The sequence below is a fragment of the Syngnathus scovelli genome, chromosome 10 (genome assembly GCF_024217435.2).
Source record: "Syngnathus scovelli strain Florida chromosome 10, RoL_Ssco_1.2, whole genome shotgun sequence".
In the NCBI taxonomy this organism is placed as follows: domain Eukaryota; kingdom Metazoa; phylum Chordata; class Actinopteri; order Syngnathiformes; family Syngnathidae; genus Syngnathus; species Syngnathus scovelli.
The window spans coordinates 5,822,068-5,846,443 of record NC_090856.1 but is presented as its reverse complement, the minus strand read 5'-3'; the positions used below and the strand labels follow the sequence as shown (position 1 = coordinate 5,846,443).

Sequence of the window (24,376 nt, the reverse complement as noted above, 5' to 3'; positions counted from 1 at the left end):
CTGTTTCCACAGCAACCGAGAAAGAAAAATGGCGTTGGAAAAGAACCGTCTCATTGGGTCGAGATCTTTCTTTGAGAACTTGGTATGCAGGTCTGCATAAGTGGCACAAGTTATCCATTATCCAAAGCAGCAGACTGGATGCATTTATTTTCTGTCTTTTATGATGGACAGTTGTGTTGACGGTGACTCGGAAAGATGGCTCAAAGTCTATCGATTACTTTGAGCCATTTGACAAGTGACACTGAAAACTTTGGAAGTGAATAAATCAGCGCTGTCCAATTTGTGGCACTTTGTGAGTTGTATTTAGCAGAATTTTGATTTTCTAAAAACTCACCCATAAAGACATATTTTGTATTTTATTTTTTTACATGCCACGCCCGTATTTGCAACAGTTTCGACAACAAGGCCCGCAATTTCCCGCAAGACTCGCTAACCTGATGCAGGTTTTACATCAGGGATCTTTCATTGAAATTCTGTCCATCACATTTTAATGATATCTCAAAAGCATGAGGCAAACAAATGCAAACTGAAAAAAAAAAATCATGGAAATTGCTGTTGAACCAGAAAAAAGGGAAAATAGATTTTAAATCAACATTAAATGTTTTTTTTTAGAAAATTGCGAGGGAAAAAACAGACATTGTGAAACCTCCCCCCTGTGATTTTTGCTCTTCAATGGACAATGCGCTGTTCTGCTGAGGCTATGATGAAAAGCAGGCCACATTTCTTTCAGTGAGCCTGAGACCTGCTCAAGACAATCAAGCAACTGAACAGAGGCACTAAATCATAATATAAAGGTGCACAGGTGTCCAGATGAAGAGGCATGGGGGCTTATAAGAGACAAGAAGATACCGGCATCTATCTCGCTCACACAATCCAAGTAAAAAAAAAAAAAAAAGAATACAAAGAAAGATGAAATATACTTTGTCCATATTGGGAGTGGAAGAATGAAGAAAAAAAGATGAGTTTGGAATGAGAGAGCAAGGTGGGTCCATGTTTGGGAAGGCGTGAGAAGATCAGCCGCTTGGCTGGACCAGTTTGTTATCGGCGCTCTCCAGGACCCCGCCGGTTGTGCCGAGCTGCTGGTCCGAGTCAGAGGGGCTGAGCCGGAGGGAGGTTTGAAGAGTCGGAACTCGAACTTAATCATTCAGGGGAAAAGCCAATGAACGTGTAGAGTAGAGAAAGAAATTCCACATGAGGAAACAGGAAAAAGTGGCAAGAAAAATGAACAGTAAAGCGTTCATAGGCGAGAAGAGTCCACTTGAAGGGCGACAAAGAAGAAGTGGATGCTGAGAGCTCGTAGCATGGAGTGAGGTCAAGGATTCATTGTCATGTGGCCCGCTTCATTGACAATTCCCATGAGCGAGTCGCGCGCTGAGGTCAGCGACTCAAAGCGAGGAGACGGCCGCGGCACGTCCGCAATCATTTCCTTTAACCGTCACCTGTCTGTCAACCTTGGCTCCGGGCTTCATACAGCTTATCACTCGGCGTATTGACTCCAGTCAATCTTCTCCGTCTAAGATTGACAAATAAGACTTGTACTGATCATGCAACACTTTGGGTCTTGTTGACTACAGAGATCAGATTTTTGCACAACGCACAATTTTCAGCGATAAAACATTGAACTAGTTTTATATTTTGGTAATTTTAGAGCCGAGACTATTAAGTTAAATGATGTGTTTAAAAAAAAAAAATCATAAATCAATCCCACGTCCGCCTCACAGTTAGGAGGGTGCGGGTTCGATTCCACCTCCGGCCCTCCCTGTGTGGAGTTTGCATGTTCTCCCCGGGCCCGCGTGGGTTTTCTCCGGGCACTCCGGTTTCCTCCCACATTCCAAAAACATGCTTGGTAGGCCGATTGAAGACTCCAAATTGTCCCTAGGTGTGAGTGTGAGTGCGATTGGTTGTCTGTCTCTGTGTGCCCTGCGATTGGCTGGCAACCAGTTCAGGGTGTCCCCCGCCTACTGCCCGATGACGGCTGGGATAGGCTCCAGCACGCCCGCGACCCCCGTGGGGACTAAGCGGTTCAGAAAATGGATGGATGGATAAATCAATCCCGTTCTCAGCTATTTGGATTGGCTTAGAGAAAGTGAGAAGGTCTTGTTGTTTTGCAAGTAACTTTGGACAACTTTGGCACGTAGCAGATACGTATTCTGACTTTCTAGGAGAGAGAAATGGCGTGCAGTCATGTAGAAAGAGAATGCTGTTAGTGGTGTTATTAACAGGCTCCTGTGTTTTCCTCTTCTCAGCTGAGATATTCAGAGCATGGCGTTCTCAAGATAGAAAAAGACAGACGGACACTCCACGCTAGCCTTCTTGCTTAGAAATATGTTTTTTGCCCATTTAAAACAAATTAGGTTTCCCTCAAAGAGAATTTCAAGCATGGCTGCCTTTTGGGGAGGGGGTGGGGGGGGGGCAGCAACTCTCTTTTCATTAATTTTCATTCTTTCCCCCTGAACAAATGATCTACTGTATAGCTCGCTCTGCATTCCTCTCCTTGTCATTTTCCCCCTCTCTTGTTTTCTCCCTCCTTCCCTTGCCGCCTTGCTCTCGCTCGCTGGTAAATTTGGGCCAGGCAATGGAAAGCAATTACACTGTCAGATAGGTGTATTCTGATTTATTAAAAGCCTTGAATGCTATCTGTTTGCTTCTCCTCTTTGTTTCCCCCGAGGGACACGAGAAGCTCGGCGACGCCCAAATGAGATGGAGTGAGCGCTCCCTCCTCGGCGCTCCCTCCTCGGCATCATCTAGCGAACGGGCGGAGTAAATATCCAGTGGCAGAAGAGGACGGATCGACGACGGGAACAGCTGCGAGGTTGGCAATAGAAAAACCTCTGGAGGCCTAAAGGTGCGGGACACGCAGAAAGAGTCTGCTGACTGCAGCACAAAGCTCACTCAGAGACGTAATCTTTCTTCTGTCCAATTTTTGTCTTTGCCAACTATCCATCACTCACCAAATTGCTCTGAGATTGATAGTCTGGAGAGTTTCGCAGGTTATCCTACAAAAAGTATGAAACCTCACAAGAAAAATTGGAAAAAAATATATTCAAAAATGTACTAAATAAATAGTTTTGATTTTAATATCATACTAAAGCTTTTGATAAAGCAAGGCGAGGAATGTTGTCTTGATTATGTTGTTTATTGTGTTAATTATTTATTTCATTTTTATTATTTCATTTATTTTATTATATTTTAAGATGATAGTTTATTGTGTTAATTACTTTTATTTATTTTAAGATTTACACAAAAACTACACAACCGAGTTCATTTTATTTATTTTATTATTTTAAGATTTACACAAAAACTACACAACCGAGTTCGTTCGATTTCAATAAACCGCAAACGGTCCAATTTATTTATGTAAACAAATTTTATGTTGTTGTCGTACGAAGCGAACCCCCATAAAATCGAGAACACCCTGTATGACACGCCATAACCACGAAAAAAATACAACTTGGTTCAACCTTGACAGAGGTCCGCTCTCGTCGCGCTATTAGCTTCTCGTCCTTCTCGCGTCAAGACAAACAGAGGGAGAAATTGCGCAAAGCCATTAAGGTACGAATAGATTGCAATTCCCTGAATAAATATTATCTCGGAGCGAATCATCCAAAATCTGTATGCTTTGGCGCCAACATTATAATAAGGGTCAACAAGGGGTCAGCACGCCATCATATCTAGAGAACTTCACCTGTGACACTTTAATCTATTCATCCCAGCAAATTCCTCCGCATGCCATTGACCCGCTCCTTGGACACCTGCAAAGTTTAACACACCGCAGGCATCCGCGTTCCCGCCCTGTGGCGTCAAAGCACGCATTTTACAAGCGTGATTAATGCACTCCCCAGCTACTCCTGATCCTCACCTCCTCTCCCTCATTACGCCGCTCTTCATCGCCAGAGGAACGGGTAAGGAGAGAGATGATGCGTAATAAAGCCTCGGGAATCCAGAAGGGGATCCAGCGGTCGCAGATAAGAGGCCGGGCTACGTAGCGCCAATAGTAAACCTGCTTATCTGTCGCTACGATGAATCATCCTTCTTAGTTGTCCGTCTGGGCCGAAAACAACTCAAAAGTTTTGATGTTTTTTTTTTTTTTTCCTCCCAATAGATCAACAGCAATAAACAAAACGAGAGGTCGGCATCTTAGAAGCGTGTGATAGAATAAGGGCCACTCACTAATGAAGCAAAATAGCATAAAACAAATGGCTGCCAAGAAACCGGTAATGATGCTACATTCTGTCGCCGAGGCGCTGGAGGCAATGATAAACATATTATGAGATGATAAAGAGGGCTGTTTTTTTTTTTTTTTATTATTATTAAATCCAAATACCTGCTATATGCTGCAGAACAACCCCGGGCAAAGAGACAGCACTGTGTTTAAAAAACTGAAAGGAAAAATATTAATGTTAGGAAACAGAAGCTTAGTCACAACGCGGGGTGAAATTAAATTCGGAGCGGCTGATTAAATGAAAACGCCTTGGCTGTTTTTGCCTATTTGATTTTTAGGCCACGGCATTTGTGAACTGTCAGACGTTTGAAAGAGCAAAAAAAAAAAAAAAACTCTCGATGACTTTTCTTGAGTAGCACCAGCTTGCTTATGTTTATTTGAATGCTAGCTAACAAAGCGAAGAAACCGCCCCGTATTTGGGCGATTCAACATCTCACATCTGTACCTCTCGGCAAAGCCATCTGTCTGTATATGAATGACTAGAAAACATCTATTTGCTTCTTTTAACTTCTTTTTTTCCCCCTCCCCATTTCCAATTCCCTTTGCATCCAAGCCACCATGCACTTTCTGCTCACTGGCACAATACAAAGAGGATGTTCACATCAATCAAGTGGTCTAACGAGGCAGTCATCACCTCATCCACATGATAAATAGCTGATTGGCTATTCAGGCGCTGGCCTTTGTAGGAGGCCGCCAGCTGGAGGGCTCTCGTCATTGCAAACCAATCACCGAGCCATTCACTGAAGAGAGCGCGCCGTGTCAAGATCTCGGCTTTTGGAGAACGCCGCCATTAATTATTTACGGTTATTAAAACGGGCAATTTGTCACAGTCAACGCTGCCATGTTACATCTTGGGTCCTTGGAGATGTGACTTCATTGGTTTTTCCGAGTGAAGTCGGCTCAGACGCGTGTGACTTGAGGATGGTTGCTCCATCGTAGAACCCAGGGGGTGGGCAAATATTTCTGATCAAGGGACATGAGTTTTCAAATGAGCGTATGAGTACGGATCATGTGTAGATTAGAGAAAAAAAAATGTGTTTATTTTAATAATAAAATAATAGTTTATTCTTAATTTGAAACGTTTTGACTGATCATTAATATTTTATGTGATGACATAAAAATAAACGTAGAAAGTCTAGATTTGACAGTTTTTGGGGGTAATATGAGTTGGTTTCACCAAAAATACCAGTTTCTGACTTCAAAGTAGAGAAAACAATTTTTTTGTAGCACTAAATTTTGACACTTTGTTTCATATAATAATAATAATATTGTTTGTTTTCCAACATGGCGTTCCTCATTCACTAAATGAACTGAGCCGATAAAAACCAAAACAAAACTGAGTTTTTCTCAACCACCCTCCCCACTCAATCTTTCAAGTCACCGAGAAAGCAGAACTGAAAGGATGTGTCACCAAGCCAACCCATGCTTGTAAGGTCTCATCTCATCTCTGGAAGAAACCGTCTCAAATGCTTGTAGCACTTTTTTTGGTGCGTGCGAGTGTCTCCATTCTTTGTCCGCTTACCTCCAATGTGGCCGCTGACCTTCTCTTCTCTCCATGGGTGGAGTGGCTATTGATTGGATCTTGGCACATGGTGTACAAACACAGTGATAAGGGGGCGAGAGAGGCAACCAGGCAGACATGGCCACAGTGCCCACTCCACTCCTCGCCCTCCACATAAACACACACACAAAAAAAAGCCTCTTCTTGAGAATCCACTCCCAGTGAGCACACACCCAGACATGCTAGCTACCCAAACGTCGATAGCAGACAGGATTAGGAATTAAATTCAATCATGAGTGTCTAAGTGATGTTAAGTTACTGTGGCTGACACTGACCCTTAGCAGCCATTTACGTGAGACTGTTTCAGCGGATAAAAATACACCGGCATTGAAATGAGTCATAGATCATTATAAAGCTCCAAAATTACATTACTGACTAATATGACGCAATACCTTTTTGTTCATAGCATTTCAAAAATATATACATGAACGGATTTTTTTTTTTTCTTCCCCTGGCATAATCAACCATTGTAATTTGTCTCAGCCACTGCAAAAATCACATTGTGCATGCTAAATTAATCTATTTGTATATACAGTACTACTGGACCGTTGAAAATGAACTGCTCGCTTGGTAGAGCAATCAGCTTTCACATCTGCTTCTGAGAGCAATCACTTTTTTTTTTTTTACCCATTTTTGCACAAGCAAACCATAGTAAATCAAGCCCATAGTGTCAGAATAGTATTCACACTTATATTCACACTGCGACTGAGTGGGAACTAAAAGTCAGTCCGGAAAGTGGACCACTCGACCATCAGTGACCTCGAGTAAAACTCCGAAGGGAAAATATGACATCCATGCATGTTTTTACTTGGCTTGCATGTGGATTTCAGATCACACAACCTTAAGAGTGTGGCTCGACCTCCCCCACCCGGAGATCTCTCAACTACACTCCCTTTCCATCAGGTCTATAGGTAAAGTCTTCACCGTGTCAGAGGTGACTAATAGCGTCACAGCCCTGCCCTTCCCTTCCCATCGGGCAGCAGAGGCTGCTTGGAGCTCTCAGGCAGCCACTTTTTACAGGAGCTAATAAAAAAAAAAATCTACTGGCAAGGGGGCCAAACAAAGTGCCTTCAGTTTCTGTCTAGAGATAAGAAAATACTTTGAATAAAACGGCAGCATCCTTTTAGTGTTTTTTGTTCGTATTTGAACAGGTCCGATGTGTGCTTCTGTAGACGTCAGCGCCTCAGGGGAGGAAAGAGGGTGGTTCAGATATTGTCAGGGCGATCTACAAAAGGGAATGCTGAGAGAGATGGGGACCAGAGGTGCAGAGGAAGAGAGAAAAAAAATCCCCTGAGAGTATATGAACCTGTTTCAATGTTTTATCTTTATGTGTGGTGTGTGCAAGTAGGTGTAAGTGTTTCAACATGCAGTGATAGTTACAACAGTGGATTGGTTGACACCATGTTGTGCTCACAAAATATTTGAGTTGTACAGCGGCCATTTGACAATTTTCTTTTTTTTAATTAATCATTTTTTTTAAGGGATGAGCAAATATTCAGAATTTTCCAAACTCAGAATACTGCTGCCCTAAGGGGTTGTCATAGCGTTAGCATATAGCTTCCACTAGCTAATGACACGTTGTTATCTTTAGACCGCAATCATCAATTATTTTTTTTTTAAGAGATGGGAAAAAAATTCAGATTTTTCCAAACTCAGAATACTGCTGCCCTAAGAGGTTATCCGAGCGTTAGCATATAGCTTCCCCTAGCTAACGACACGTTGCCATCTTTAGACGGCAAACTACCTGACTCAACAGCGCCTCTGCTGGTTGCATTCAAGTAGTGTCCGCAATTTGATATTAATGGCTATATTTCATTAAAAAAATATCAATGCCAACTCTTTTAATGTAGACTCATTATCCCTGAAAAATTTGATGGACTATTGTGACAGGAAGATGATTCAAGCGGCAAGTGGAGTTCAAAGCCGTCCCTTATAGTCATGCGGCAATTAAACATTCCCACCCACAATAGAAGACTCATCGGAATCTTCATGGCCGACTGTCGCAGTCTGAATTTTACAGCGGGGTTGGCGGAGATGTCACGTTATATCTGTATATGAACGTTCAGCCTTTACTGGGTCATAAAGCTTCGACGCTACAATCAATCAGCGTTTTTGTTGCGCGGTTCATGTGAAGAAAATTCATCAAAGATTGGGCAAGTTCATCCCGACTTGCCAAATTCTTGTGTGTCTCGTTATAGGAATGGCCTTTGTTGTCTCAATTGGAAAGATAAAAATGGGGAGAAAGTGAAAGCCAATCAATAATTGCCAGACTGACTTGAAAATTGTATTCAAATGCTGCTGCTGCTTTGCCCTTTGGATTCATCCCAAGCTTTTCTCAATCTCTCAATTAACAACCTCACTGAAGTCTTTTCGGGCGGTATGTTCCAAAACACATTATTCAGCTTGACAATATAAAAGTACCTGCCTTATGAGACGGATCGAGAGCAGCAGGTATATAAACAACACTATTTGCTTCATAGGAATACATTACAAGGAAACAAATGAGTCAGTAGCCAAGAAGAATGTCGCCACAAATGGCCCTGGCTCTTATTTGCATCCTCGCAAGATAAGTGCAGCCATTAGCAGGTGAACGCGTCCCTGCAAACGAAATAAAACGAAATAAAACCGTGTCTTTTTACAGTTTGATGTCACGAGAAAGCTTCCCTCATCCCGACCTGTTGTGAGTGTTTGGTGTTGCGTTAGATAGGGAGAGCAATCGGGGGGGGGGGGGGGGGGGGGGGTGGGGGGGGCTCCGGGAAAAGATGGGAAGACTGCTGCTGGTGGTGGAGGGGTAAAAAGCGACATAGAGTAGACAGAAAGAGATATGAGGGGGCCGGGCTGGGCTGTCTGCCACCCAGGCCCGGAGAACATAAAGAGAAAAATACGGCCATAAAAGCTCTCTATGACTATGAATACTAATACTGAGCCAAACCAAGCGTGTCTGTCCTTCTTCTCTCACCCTCTGTCTCACTCAGACAAACGACATGGCTTTCAAACAGGAAGTGGAGGGAGCCTTCGTGTTAAAAAAATAAATAAATAAAAGATTTAAAATGTTTTAATTAGTGGCAAACCCATTGACAAATTCTCATGTCCATGTGTTTATTCTTTTCAATTGTCTGACCCGAATGACTGGAAGACTCAGATAAAACTCCCCTTTAAAAAAAAAAAAAGTTCCCCACATCTATTTTTAACCTGTGGTGCTAACCTACCCACATTTTTCCAGGTCTCTATCAAATAAGCGCGAACTATACCATCATCATTAACCATCTCCATGTTATGATTTCAAAATTTCCACAGCCTTATCTCAATTTTATGGTCAGGTGCACCTTACAATGGACGTACTTTCATAACCCCCCACCCCCCTTCCCCATGAAGCTTTCCTTGACAAATGTTAGCAGGACACAAGCAAAAGTCGTAATCTCTCAAGCATTTCTAATGAGTTTTTCTCCTACAATTATTTGATAAGAGCAGACGAGACTGGAGGCGACACACATGATACACTCGCTTCTGCAGAGGTGAGAGCTCTATGCATGACACATCCAGTCACACACACACGCTCGTGCACAAACACACGACTGGGGGCTTATAACCTAGCGAGCAACATTGGTAATGATAACATGAGAGGCTGACGTTATGACCGCCGAGCGCACCCAAACTACCAATCTGGCTCTTTTAACTCCCAGCGCACACACATGCACACACACACACTCCACCCAAACGTTGACCTCCCTGCTGCAGCGCGAGCATGCGATAAACACCACAAACACTTAATTCCTTCACTTGTCGACTCACCACGCTGAGTCCCAGCTGCTCCCTCCGCAGGTAGGGAAGGTTCCTGCGCTCCAGGTTGGCGAGGTAGTGCTGCAATCTGGAGTAGGTGTAAGGGTAGCAGTAGGCAAACTGGTAAACGTCGTCCTCTCGGTCGAAGCAGAAGGCAAACGACATGACATAATTGCGCCGGTGGTCCGGGCAGCGGTAGTAGTAGACATTTTTGGCTGGAAGTCTCTGCCTGAAAAAAATCAAGAAAAAAAATTAGAAATTTAAATAAAGGAGCTGTTCTTAACTGTATTAAAAAAAAAATACATTAAAAGCAACATCAACAAAGGGATGATTATAAAAAAAAGTTATATCATAAATGCCATCAGCAGTCGGCCTTCGGATTATCTGCATGTGTGATGACATTCAAAGGCACTGTTAGATTTTTATCACTCGATCACATTTTCATCTGCGTGACAGAATTTGTTCAATTACAGATGTGGCAGAAGATTAACTTGACTTTTATGAATTGCTCGATAATGACGGAAGAAACAACGGAAATTGGCCAGTCTGGCTTGGATAAATTCGGATGCTGGTCCACCTCTCGGTCATTGGATTTTTGTAAAAATTGATTTAAAATCATTTGGGGATTAGTCCTAAAACTATTACAGCATTTACAAAAAAAGAAAATGAAGTAACTTTTTAAGTATTTTTTTTTTATTTTCTTAAAACCTTCCCTGATAAGAGCACCAGTTTTTTAGTTGGCAGGGGCGTGGTGGCCATCAGGAATTTTAGGATATTCCCGAACGGCCAGTCCATTCCAGGGCTGGTCAACCTGCTGCCATTTTCCAGCAAGAGACCACACCTCATTTTCCGAGAATCGTATTCTCCTTCGTGACGACCTTCCGGAACCGCGAGATGCACGACGTGTCACCTATAGGCCAAATAAAGTGGACGGCTGCAGAATCAATGTGGGGCGGGTTGGTATCACTGCAGTGCGCACAACTTCTCTGCTTACGCGACATGTTTTGTGTTCACACCCTTCATCCATCTAACGTCTTCCTCTCTCTCATTTCCCACTCGCAAAGGGTGTAGCAGGCGATGCACGTGACTGCGTCCCTTCCCACCTTGTCATTTTTACCGCTTTCCTCCAAATATCTGCAGCGCTGTCACTTTCTGAGGGTTCTGATGGTAAAAAGTCCACGCATGGTGGTGGGGGGTGGGGGGGGACAGTTCCGCCGCAAAATGTCTCGCTAGGAGAGAAGAGGATAAAGGAGGACCAAGATGACTGATTGATGGGTTTGGGGTGTTTGGATCAGGAAGAAAGGTGGTATGAGGAGATAAGGAGAAGATAAAAGAGTGGGGAGATGGCAGATCCACCGTTGATATGCGGGAAGCGGGTTTAGCTGCGTGTATAGCGGCTGTGGGACGGAGGGCCGCCTGTAGTGAGCGAGCATTTCTGGCACGAGATGAGATGAAGATGCTATCGGGTTTGTGATAGGAACGGGGGGCCTGACAATCAACACGCAGGACAGACTGCTCAGCGCTAAATCTCTGAACCTCTCCTGTCTGACTCACAGCCCAGAGGAAGGAGGCAGGGGAGGAAAGACAGTTTGATGTGTTTGTTCAAGCACATAATGTATCAGAATAGGCGACAGATAAAAGCCACCTTTAGAGTTGGGCTCAGGTTGCCCCTGCTTAGTCTTCTAATCCCGCTCCGACTGTCAGAGGCAGTGACCATTTTCTGTTGAACAATCAACGGACTGCCGTGTGTCTACGCTTTAGGTATCATACTCAGATCCTGCACCCGATACCCCGACGGGACATCGGTTATTTTCGTAGCCTTTGTTACATTTGACAGAACTGCGCATAAACAAACTAACAACGGGTATATTCGAAAAAAGGGATTGTGGCAAAATACAGAGGACGGATTTGCGTAGGACTGAGTGACTACTTTTTTGCAGAAAATAAATGGTAGCAAATTTCAATCAAATACCCCAAAAATATAGTTATGTCATAAGTGCTACTTTCTTTTATTTTACAATCAGTTTGGAGGAAAATGAATCTGATTTTGTACCTGTTTTCTTAAGAATCCTACAAGGTCAACGCATTTTGAAAAACTTCTAAAAGCTGACGGAGATCTCAGCCTCCCCCACGGGCCATGTTCGGTTAAATGTGATCAAAAGCCATTTCTTTACACATCTCTTTGCTTATACTAGGAATTACTCTCATATTCGACTTCTTCCGCTCAATGCGATGCCGTGTGACCTTGCCGAAGACTGAAAAAGTCCTGACTATTGATTTTAATTACTGCGGCTTGTCATGGCATTATAGTTATAGGCCGGGGAAAAATGCTCTTTGACTTCATTTGGAAAGTGGTTGCCCGTAAGGCCTGCTTGAACAACGTGAGGAGCTGCACCAGCTTTAAATAACCACGGGCACAAACACAAATGGGAAGAAAAAAAAAAAAAGCTTGAGGAAAACACACACAGTCCCTCAGGTTTAATCTAAGCAGTGGCTGTTCCTTCCTGGCAGCTGGCAATTTGTTTTATCTAAATGGTACCTTCTCCCCTGCCCATCTCTAGACGTGGTACAGTGCCGTCGTTCCCAAACAGAATTATCACAATGTGGGATGAAGGCAAAGAAAAAAAACATAGAGACACTTTCCCTCCAGATGATAAGACGCTCACACGTGATTTTACAATTCAGTGATTACACAAACAACAAAACAGAAAGTAACACACTAATGTGAGCTAGTCAAGGTCATGAGATGAGTTAACTTCCAGAGTGGAAACAAAACAAGGAAAATAGTAAATAGTAGACCAAAGCAGGCATAAATGTAAAAGGCAGAAGGTAGAGATCAGCTAAGCTAAGAAGATAGCAGAAAAGAGTCCTGATAAAAAAAAGTCATAAATGGGGTCCTCTTGGTAAAAATAAGATGAAATAGAAAACAAGTGCTGTAGAAAATGATGGATATAGAGATGCTCTGTCAAGGCTCAGGGGAGGTTATGGAAAAAAAAAAGTACCACAAAGGGATGGATGAGATGTGAGGTGCTGTCAACTCAACAAAGTAACATGAAATTGCAGTCAACCTTACTGTGGCTACATGGGAGTCTCCCGACTTGGTGAGAAGGAGACATCCATTTTGTGGAATATTTACAAAAAAAACACACAACACCTCAAAATATGATAATAATGAATTATTCTGTGCCACCAGCAGTTCCATAAAGTGACATGAAGTCCTGCTGTGCTAGCAAAACCATTTGCATTCTGTGTCGAGGGTGGTTGACAGTTCCATTAATAATAATAATTCCTCTGAGCGCATCCTTATTCGGATGTGCAACAAAAAACGACAGTGAGATTGATTTTGAAATATATAAATAAGTGAAGAAATAAAGATACATAAATAAATCATTTGCTGTGTACTTTCTGGCACACCTCTCGCTGACCTTGAGGCTATGGGAGCTTTGCTAAAACTATGGCAGAATATCTAACTCTTGAAAATAAAAGAACGTTGCTCTTTTTTTTTTTTTACCAATAAATGAAACTAAAAAAAAGCAGAGTGAAAATTCAGTTTTGAAACAAGTCATGCTACTAAATTAGTAACTGAGGCTAACGTTGGTTTGTTTGCTAACTTTGCTAAGGCTAGCTTGCTATTGCTAGCGCTGCTATTTTGTTGAAGCTGAATATGCGTTCTCTATGATTATTGATCAGGACTTTGATAATTTCATATGATTATTTTTGGACATACTTAAATGGCTTCTTGCCATGACTCCAAGTTTCAGAAAAATTGGCGGCGTAGTTTTGCCATGATCCTGCTATCACACAAACTAACCAACGACGATGGGTGAAAATAATCCCTCATGCTTTTCTGCTTGGTGAACGTAATGACAACGTAGACTGCGGAGGATTTGACACAGTTGGCCTTTAGCGAGGCGTCACCATCCTTAGCTCGGAACTTCAGCTCCCGTATTGACGGTGTGGGCAGACGTCTTGAAGTTTGAAGATGAAGGCTTATAAATTGGTAGCTTTCACACATGCGGCACCTTGTCTATATTTCAGAATCAATCAAGCGTAGAGGACACATCAGTCAGAGCTTCTCCGAGCACTCTAACAGACAAAGGCAACCGGGACTAAAATAGGACACACACACAAACACACGTGCATGCACTTCTTTTATATTGTCCGCCTCGCTGTTGTCTCATCGAGCTTGTCAAACGTTTATCCCGTCAACAGTTAGGAAGGTTACCCGTTTTCAAATAAGCTTGTGCAGCTGTCCTGCAGATCCCCAGCAGCTCATTTGAGGCAAATAGTCAGTTTGGCAAACATTTCACACCCAATGACACATTTCTTTATTCCCCCGACGCAACTCCATCTATAACCGACGGGCCAATGTTTCTTGGCAAACGGAAACGAGGACAGATGTTAGCTTGGCTGATTGTTGTCAAACGTGGGCCCACGTCCTTGTTTTGTGTGTCACCTAAGAAACAACTTCCCGGTAATCTCACACATGTGTATGTTTATTCATGTGTGTGTAGTGTAGCCATGACGGCGTATCGATTCTCGAGGCGTCAGTCTTCTTTTTATATGCAAATTAGCATTTAGCTGTTAGCAAGCAACTAGATTTGGCTAGTATAATGTTACGTGGCAGGACGGTATATTTGTACGTCTATGTGACTGAAATAAATATCAGACATGTTTCTGAATGGAGAGCCAAAGTAAAAGTTTGCTTGACGCCAATCGTGCAGTGTTTGCGCTAATATTGATCATGGCCGACTCAATTAGTTAATGAATTTGTTCGACAAATCCCGAAGGCGGCAACGTCAACAGTGAACATTTGAAGTCTTGTTGGCTGCCGTCGTATCACACCCACTAAGTTACACCTGAGTAGGGAATATATGCGGCAGACATTAAATGAGCAGGGATTTCCATAAAACAGTGAGAGGAGTCATAAATCTCCGATTTTCATCTAAATAAAACACTCAGGGGAGGACGCTAGTTTGTTGGGATGCCGCTGTATGTTAAATACCAAGTACATAAGCGTGGCTGTTTATCCTCGTATGATCTGTTTTGTTTGCCCTTGTGCTTGGAAATTCATCTTCTCTGGTGACTCATTTCGTCATGTTGTTTTTCCCCCCTCGAGTATTTTCTAGTTTTATGTCAGATTGAAGGAAAGAAAAAAAGTTATTCCATGGAATAAATCATCTGAAAAAGACTTTGGTGGGGGCGTTATGGAGTTAGATGTTGCAGTCATAACTGTCAAACTGTTGCGTGCATTTTCTATCCTTCAATTTATTGAACGTATGCTTCCATTTGGAGACAGTTTTAAACTTACATGTTACAGTTTTGAAGTTATTACATTACATCTATGGATGTAAATTCATTTTTGTCATTCAGTCAACATTGCAAAACACTATATGATAAAATCATTTTGAAGTGAGCGTAAGCTAACAGGCTGAATCGGACAAATTTCTCAAATAGGAAAGTGCGACAGTACCTATATGTACCAGAAGGGGGCCTGCAGACGTGTTGCATCTTATACGTCACTCTCCATTACATTTCTAATGTTGACAGGATGACGACAAAATTCTCGGGTCATTTTGGAAACTGGCGAATTTCGCTTTATCGTCATTTTTACATTCGTGTCACACCCCTGGTCAGTGTCCAGCTCGTAACACACATATCCAATTACATTGTCAGACTATATTCTTGGCTGATGGATTGAAGCTAGTCATTTGGGCCTGACATAAACTACGAGCTCCTCTGTGTGTTGTGGGCCTCTGTGGCAATTAGCAGTAAGCAGATGATCACTGTGCCCTCGCCACTGTGGCGCCACCGGTCCCCCGTGGGCAACGAGGCAGGTGCACATTCATTTGAAATAATGGGGGGGGTGGACGGAGGTGTGCGGGTACGCATTAAACACACACATGTAGTCACGGGAAGAATATCGAATAGACGCTCCTATGTAATAAAGCGATGAACGTTAAGCCCCTGCGGTAAACAACAGAAAGCGTCCGTCCATTAATTGTATGATGCAGCATTTCCCTGGGTGCAACATTATACTCCCACCGCATTATCGGTGCGTGTGCGCAGGGGCGTGCGTGCGTGTGTAACGGCGGGTCCAACAGACAGCCTGGCGCCAATGAAGACAGCGTCATAAAAAAAAGGATGTCTCAAGACAGTAGGGACTAAAAACAGGATGCAACATACACAACGCCAGGTTCTTTCTACCTGAGGAGTGTGTTTGCATTGACAGTTGAGGTACAAGCAACTCTTTCAAGTCTATCGAGTTATATCGTCCCCGCTAAACATGAGTGGAGGAGAGATGCGTTCATGACCTCACCGTGAGTGACTCCCAAAGTGAGTCAGACGGCTGATGTCAGATTCTGAATCAAAATGGTTTATCCTCCTGAGCGTAGAAGTACTTCTGTTTGTGTGTGTGTGTGTATGTGTGTGAGATGAGGTCATTCTCTCATGCAGGCTTTGCGACATGCGACACGCTCTGATGGCACCGAAATTCCTAACAGAGATGAGCTCACCTGCTTCTGTTGTTTATAAGAAATTCAAAAGCCAACGGGGAGTTAGTTGTAATCCTTCGTTAAGTTGTTTACTTTTAAAAATTTTTTTTATTTATTTGGTCACTTGGCTGGAAGATAAGATTTTTTTTGAAGGATTCATATTGAGTCTGACTTGGATGGCATGCCATGTGCTCATTAGGGTTGCAGGTGTGCTGGCGACTCGAGGCGAGGCGGGGCGCAACCTGAACGGGTCGTCGGTCAATGGCAGGGTCCATTCGGACAAACAACCAATCATACTCACATTTAACTCAATGAACAAGTCTTAAATTACCCTAACATGCATGTTTTGGCAATGTTGGAGGAAGTCAGAGTTCTCTGAGAAAATTATGAGGCAGATGTGTTTAGTCTAGGTCTAGGATAATTATTTTGATTAATAACTTGTCAAGTTTTACCTTAGTTAATTCTGTAAAATACTTAAGCGTACCATATTGTAGATTGTCACAAGACAATTTTGTTTTAAAAAAACAAAAGGCACACTATCTTAAAAATCACATTTTCAAATGTAAATGGAATGAAGTCAAGTCAAGGCCAGTATTTAATAAGATAATATAAAGATAAGTCACAAGCCTCGAAATTGCTGATTCGAATCTGACTCAAGTCAAGTCATGTGACTCAAGTCCCCCACCGTTGCTGTAAAATTGTTTAAAATTTTATGATGGCAACAGTTTGACCCTGGATTGCCATTATTTTCTATGGAATGAATATTCTATCAAATATTTTTCCAAATCACTCCTCAGGATTTTAGTATGAGATCAGTCGGGTCATACCAACATGCTACCGAGATGGTCACTTGTAGCGTCATGATCACACCCAGACTATTAGCCACGATAGCACTGACTGGCACGTTCTCTATTTCTCTGCTGCCAAGTTCACCTCCCTCATCACTCTCTACCCCGACCCCCCCCTCCCGAGGCTCCTGCTTGTCTTGGCACAAATATGCTAGCCTGTCGCTGCACATTTCCCTTGGTACAATAGCAGCAGCTGGGGTCCTTGCTGCCCTGTCTACTTCTATACCCCCGGTAGATCAGTCACACACACGTACAGTATACACAAACCGGTGTCACCGTGTGTGCCAGGGGTGGCGTCACACACGGGTGGGGACGGAAGGAGAAGGATGGAATGGACGAGTACTTGGCCTCTCAGACGGCCACATGCTGCCAATTAACTTCTTCGGCCACCGAGGGGTTAGTCCGGCATCGCCATGTGGGCTCCTCACACACAATCAGACAAACGTAAACAGACACACACACACATGCACTTGGTGGTAGCACAAGCAGTATCTTTCAGTGTGCAACAGGACAATCAGGGGAAGAACAAAGAGAGGATGGGATGTTCTGTGGCAATCCAAAAGGCCACTGGAATTGATCAATACTCCCTCTGTTTGACTTGTAAACAAAATAGAAAAGAAACTCACAAAGAAAGAAAAGGTCACTGTGAAGTACTTTCCAGCGCCAAATTCTGGGAGGTCGCTCACCCCATTATCCATTTTTTTTTTTTAATGCCTTTTCTTATTCTGTTCAGGGTCACATGGATCTATACAAAGGCATAGACAGACTAGACCCTGGCTTGGTGTCTATTCCATTCCATATTTTGATTTTTGTTTACTGAAGGCTTAAAAAGTTTCTCCTCTTTATCACAAATGATTACTGGAAATAATCATATATTTACACTGTTTATTTTTGTGATGTTCTTTCCACTAAAATATAATTTTTTATCCCCCCAAAAACATGATTAATTTTGATTTAAATTGTATTATTTATATTTATATTATTTTAGCTTTTTCCCAAAATGGAGAGTTTTATGTGGCAGTTTTCAATAAAGAAATGTATTAATTTTCTGACTTTTCCCCATTTTTATTATATCCAAAACATTTTAAAAAATGCCTATATTTTTTTTCTTAAAAATCAAGTTTTCTGTCTCCCCTAAATTACTTCATTGCAACTTGTCTTGGGAAAGTTTTTGAAAGTCTCCTAGAGGGAATGAACATCTTTCTTCCAAAACATTTTCGTCCTCATTCTGTGTAATAACCACATGGAGGTGAAGAGTGCTGTCTGACTTAGCTGTCCAAAATGTTCCATTGGTTTTCACTTGGTTTGAGATTTACTTTCTCTGTGCGTGTGTGTGTGTGTGTGCGCATATGTCGCATGTGTGTGTGGATGTGTGTGTATGTGCGTCAAGCCATGTTGGTGATTACACTAGACAGAAGGAATTACAGGCTATTACAGAAAAGAGCCTGTGGCAGCAACAGCCAGAGCCGCAGTGCCCTTAAAGGCTTATGGCACTCTTAAAAAAAAAAAAAACAGAAGAAAAGAGAGCCAATCATTTCAACTGAAAAACACAGCTGCCTGTTGTGTCAAACATAAATACAGAAAATAATTATAAAAAGCAGACCATGTCATATGGTACTTATATTTTATCGTTTCATGCGATAAAGTGTCGTGTGTTTGGAAGGAAATGATAGTGTGGCCTAAAAGATTGTGTACACCATTTCAGGCTGGCAGCAACTATATGATATTTTATGCATCCCATAAAAAAAAAAAAATAATAAAAAAAAACAAGAACCTGAAATGGTTGTTCATACAAAGAATTTTTCCCACAGGACATCAACTAAGACAAGAATGGAAATTGATTTGCGTCCACCCCAGAAAATAAGTAAGTAAGTAAGTAAGTAAGTGAGTGAGTGAGTGAGTGAGTGAGTGAGTGAGTGAGTGAGTGAGTGAGTGAGTGAGTGAGCAGGTAGGTAAGTAAATAAATAAAAATAAATAAATAAATAAATAAATAAATGTTACTGTGTTAATGTAGGTAGGTAGGTAAATAAATTAAAAAAATAAAAAATAAATGTGAATTTAATATATGTGAATTAACAATATACTACAGTGTGATTTTGTTGACTATTTTTGGTGTTTTAACATATATGTTGAATTCACTTTTATTTTATGTGCAAATTTTACAGTAAACTGGAAGTGACAACTAAACATCTTGATGCAAGTACACAAACAATTTCAGATTCCATGCAGATCATACATCTATAATTCTTCTCTTTGGTAGTGGTAACGCAAAGACACCAAAAGAAAATCAGAGCATGCTGAGATGATTTGTGCAACTTGGATACTATTTCAACTATGGCGACTATAGACCTCCATGTTGGAAAGTTTCATCAAAGCTTCATTTCATGTTTGTCTTGTCTTTCACTTGGGAGTGTCTGCTGACAGAGGTGAATATCTTTTCAATCTTAAAGCTTTAAGTTCTCTGCAAGGTTAAATGGATCCGCCCTGGAATTAAATGGCTTTTTCCTTGGCTACACTCCTTAAAGGTCAGTGGAAATTGTCCCTGTGGTTGCATAATCTTGCTTGGACTTTACAGAGAACATCAGGGGCCACAATATTAGGTACACCTGCAAAAACTAATGAGGTGGCGCCCTTATTTTTGCTTTTTCGACACTATTTCTGCTTTGGAAAAAAAATGTGACAAATGCATGAATCAGTTGGTATATTGGTTAATCCATCTCACAAATTATTCAATCATTTTTGTTTCTTTTGATCAATTTTAAACACTCGCCAGGACAGAGAAAATGATGCACTTGCTGACATCACTGAGAGAATTCTCATGGTAAGTTCAGACACATGCTCCTCAAAAAGTCTATGAAGTAACGTGGTGTGCCCCAAGGTTCAATTTTAGGCCCTTGTGTTTATATCTGCACCCTGTCATTAGGAGGCACACAATGAATCAGCTGAAGTTTTAATCCTTGGTCCTGAGGACCAGAAATTGATTTGAAAAAAAGTTTCGGGAGCAAAATTAGACCTGGACTAACAATCAAAACCAATCATGTTACTCTATTTTTACATCTAGCATGGAAAGCAGACCCATGTGCCATCTTGAAACATTCAAACAGAACGCGAGATATGCTAGCAAGGCAATAGCCGATAATACATCATGTCAGCCCAAGTCATGCGTCTGCACACAGAATAATAATTGTCTTTTTGCGAATAAACAACTGACAACGGCGAAAGAACAAGCGAGCCACAAATAAGACTAGTTGCTTCTCATTGTTATTGTTTATTGCTACAAAGCTGACAAGATGAATATTTTATTTCCTTCTCCAGGGAGCCATTCATTTCCTCCACCCCAAAATAACACACATACAGTGATACACACACACATAATTGATTTGTTTGTGATGTTACCAATCACTACTTTTAGAAAAAAAATAACCACAGCCTCAAAAATTAAAGTGCCTTGGCATTCTGTCTCATTCACACGCACACGCACGTGGGCACACAGGTACACGCTCATCCATCAGTCGAGCCTCCTCCCTCGCTCTTGTGAGTGACAGATGACTTGTCACAGAGCTAAACGGGAGAATATTTTACTGCAGATTGAAAGAGGAGGAAAAAGGAGAGACGGGGAAAGGGAAAAAAGAGAGAGAAATTGCTCCATTACGCTACAAAGGTAAATCATTCCGTGTGCTGGAGATCACAGGATGGCGGTGAAATTGACACACACACGCACACACCTAAGTGTCCACACGGGGACACATGATGAATCTTCTGCATCGCACTTTAGCTGCGGCGTGGACAAAAGTATTGGGACTCACCTACTTGTCCAATTTAACTCATTCACTGCCATTGAGGGCTATAGACGTCAAAGATCCATTAAGACAGGAGTGTCGCAGGCCGCATCATCGTCATAGTTTACTTAAAAGGGCGATTAAAATTGTTAACCTAAATAAATTTATGATGTCTCATATTGTATATATAGCATAGGCTACACAACAAACTAATGAATAACTAGTTTTCAAAAATAAAAACTGTTCAAATATTTAAAAATAAAAAAAATCTAATCAAATATTTAAAAATAAAAATTATTTAAAAAAATGAATGGTTATGAAAATTGCTAACAATATCTCTATTTTTTAAAAGTGAAAACAATTTGAAATTTTGGAATTGACATGAATTCGATTTGTCTTTGCAGGCCACCTAAAACGATGTGGCGGGCCGTATTTGGCCCCCGGGCCTTGACTTTGACACCTGTGCTTTAAGAAAATATTCATTCTTTGGTCATAAAACCGCAATTTGATTCTAACAGAGCTTTCAACTTGCACAAACTTGCCAACAGATAAACCACCCATAAAAAAAAAAAAAAAAAAAAAGCTTCTAAGCTACTTTCCCGTGAATCACAACACACAGTCAAATAATCCATGACATGTATGTGCCAGTATTTTCGCTTACGTAGTGTGTACACACGCTAACGCACGTCGTCCCTGAGTTCAACCATGAGAAGAAATTGAGTTGCTGGATCAATGTTGGCTGGTGGTGATTAGCCTTAATTGAAGAAAAAGAGCTCTGGGAACAAAGAGGCACGATGACCTTTTCTCTGTCTGTGCTAATAAGACACATTCACATAATTCACATCTTGCCAAGCACCATTGTCAAAGCACATCAAAGCTATGCAAATGGTTGTCACGGGGAGAAAAACAAGCCCTGCGGACCATTGACTATCCGTTGCCATGTTTATGCGAGCGAATGGCAATTTTCACTCTCTTGCCGCGCGCGTGTTGATTATTCTATCAGACAAAAGGAGGTCAGTGGCAGATGAAAAAATTGGCAGCATTGTGCTGCTGTGGAATGAAATGGTCTTATTCGCTTCTCTCTCTGCACATCCTGACTGAGTCAAATAGCACTTGTCAGCAGAGGGCTGTTTGGCCTGACATGAGATAAGAACGGACCGACTGGACGGTTATGTGTGAGGCCTCACTTCAGCCGGCCGGAGTGAGGAAGACAGAAATGTACAGGTAGTGCACGGCCCCCTCGGGCGACGCTTTATCCTGGTAGAACACAACGGGAGTCGACAGTAAACAGGAAGATGATTACCAACGTCGAAGATCTGCTTGTCTTGACGCATTCGTGCGTAGTACACTCAAAATGAACCCGGGCTGTTGAAACGTGCTTACTCGGCAGGTTTTGTCATGTGGAAGCTCGCAAAGACACAATGCCTTGCTGAGATTTTGCAATTCACACATTCAGTTGTTTCTGTCATCCATTCATTCGGTTTTCTATTGAGCTTGCGTGCATTAGTGTCGCGGGTTGAGCTGGGGTTTATCGTCGTCTCTTCAGGGACCAAATTGTCATTATTAACTGTATTGTGAAAGGGGATGGAAGACGAGAAGTAGTATTGAATTGAAGAGCGTTGAACACACCATTTTTTCATTTTTGTGATTCAAATGTGCGGTATAAATAGCCCCGCCCCCAGTTGAAGATAAAAACGAGTGCCTCCATTTGTAATTCCGGCATCTATTTGTAGCAAAATTTGGGAAAACCTAAAATGGAAAAAAACATTGTGAAACTTGACTGTAGTTTTAAGTTGTAATATCAACAACCACCACTAGATGGCTAACACATTTTAGTTACACTTACACAGCCCTACGTTTTGCTACCAGGAGGCTCAAAATGATTCAAATACAATGCTAACTAAAAATAGCTAATATAAAATTCGATGCAGTGTTTAGCGGTCAATTCGTCCTCTTAAAGTGCAATCAGCAAAACTCAGTCAAAATAACCTTCTGAAAAATGAAGGTGGCCAGTTCCAGATGTGACAATAGAAGGATGATTGTCAGCAGTTCCATGCTCCTCTGGGATTTCAGGGGAAGTTGCATGCGTGAAAAGGGCAGTGTGAAAAGTAGTAATATGATTAGGAGAAGCAAAGCCGCAGGGGTGAACGTCTGCGTTGCGGGCTGTCGTTCCCTGCTGGGCCGAGAGCTCCAAGCAATCATGCTGATGTCAGGAATCACGGCAGATGAAATATGGCCATTGATTATGAAAGGCGATGTGTGTCCTTGACTTAATTAGAACATTATGTCCATATTGGGCCTGTTCTTACATAAATGTTCCCTGAAAATATGCAGGTTTGTTAAACAAACATTGGTCATTTTATTCGAAAATAATGCTAAGCCGAAAAATAAAAAGTGGTTTTGTGCTATTTTGCATTCTGTTGTCTAATGTTATTATCCCGTCCAATGGTCCAATAATACTCCATCATAAAGAATTATGCAAGACACCTTGGATGATTATTTTTTTTCTCTTTCCAAAGCAAGTGCACTTTTCTGGCAAGTTGCCCTGATTTGATAGATTCACCTAATTCATTTCAGAGGTTGATGAATTTTTTTTCTGTCTTGCCAAATGAAGAAAGTAAGGAGATTTGCAGAGAGCCACGTTGAAAACTGACATCTCTGATTAGATTTACTGACACACAGGGGTTTGATTTAATGCACTAATGTGCCATCACAAGATGCACATGGAGAGCTCGACTCAATTCTTTAATTCAGATTCTCTTGAACAATAGTCTGACATGATGCCCACGTGATGCATTTCATTTTAGGTTGAGTCTCCGCATCTGTCACGTGAATGAACGCATACCAAGAGCAGTCCTCTCGCATGCTACTGGAAGCTTCCTTGCAACAATTCTGCGATATATTCGATTGAGTCCCGACGCTGACTGAGCGGTGATGTTCAATACTTGGCCGGTTTGGACAAAGAAGGATTGCTGAGTGCTGTACTAGCCCCTCTGTGAGGCTAAAGAGAGCGACGTTGCTAAGAGAATGTTAAAAGACAAGACAGAAGCGGTTGTTGGCCTTTTACCTTTAATTTCCTTTAGGGGGACAAAAGAACAAGGCTGTAAAGTACAGCGGCTCTTACATCTAATAATGTCGCAAATGGTGCCCGAGAGAGACTTCAACAGCCAAAGGATAAAAAAAAAAAAAAAAGTTTGTTCCCCTAACAAGGCTGGTTTTACATTTTGGCCTGCCTGTTACTTTTCTGGAATCATCCATCCATCCATCCATCCATCCATCCATCCATCCATCCATCCATCCATCCATCCATCCATCCATCCATCCATCCATCCATCCATCCATCCATCCATCCATCCATCCATCCATCCATCCATCCATCCATCCATCCATCCATCCATCCATCCATCCATCCATCCATCCATCCATCCATCCATCCATCCATCCATCCATCCATCCATCCATCCATCCAAATTTTTGGGGGCGTGGCTAAAACATGTCTAAGTAACGCATTTGCGAAATTCACCCACTACGCTCCCAAAATGTCAATAAATATCTATCCTATGCAGCGTAAAGGCAACAATCAAATACAAGCATCAATAAAAGAAAAGTGCCCTTTAAATAAAACGTATTTACTTACAAGCCAAGAAGAAAACATGCAAAGAAGCATCAATGCATGACCACCAACAGGGCGC

At 41.9% G+C, this 24,376-nt stretch overlaps 1 protein-coding gene across 1 annotated transcript in view; it reads right to left on the bottom strand.

The window, feature by feature from the left end:
• agbl4 (AGBL carboxypeptidase 4) overlaps positions 1–24,376 on the bottom strand; it is a 163,367-nt gene that overhangs the window by 65,275 nt on the left and 73,716 nt on the right. Inside the window, exon 5 of the mRNA XM_049732133.1 lies at positions 9,576–9,792. Coding sequence (XP_049588090.1) covers positions 9,576–9,792 — 217 coding nt within the window. The remainder of the gene's footprint in view (positions 1–9,575; positions 9,793–24,376) is intronic.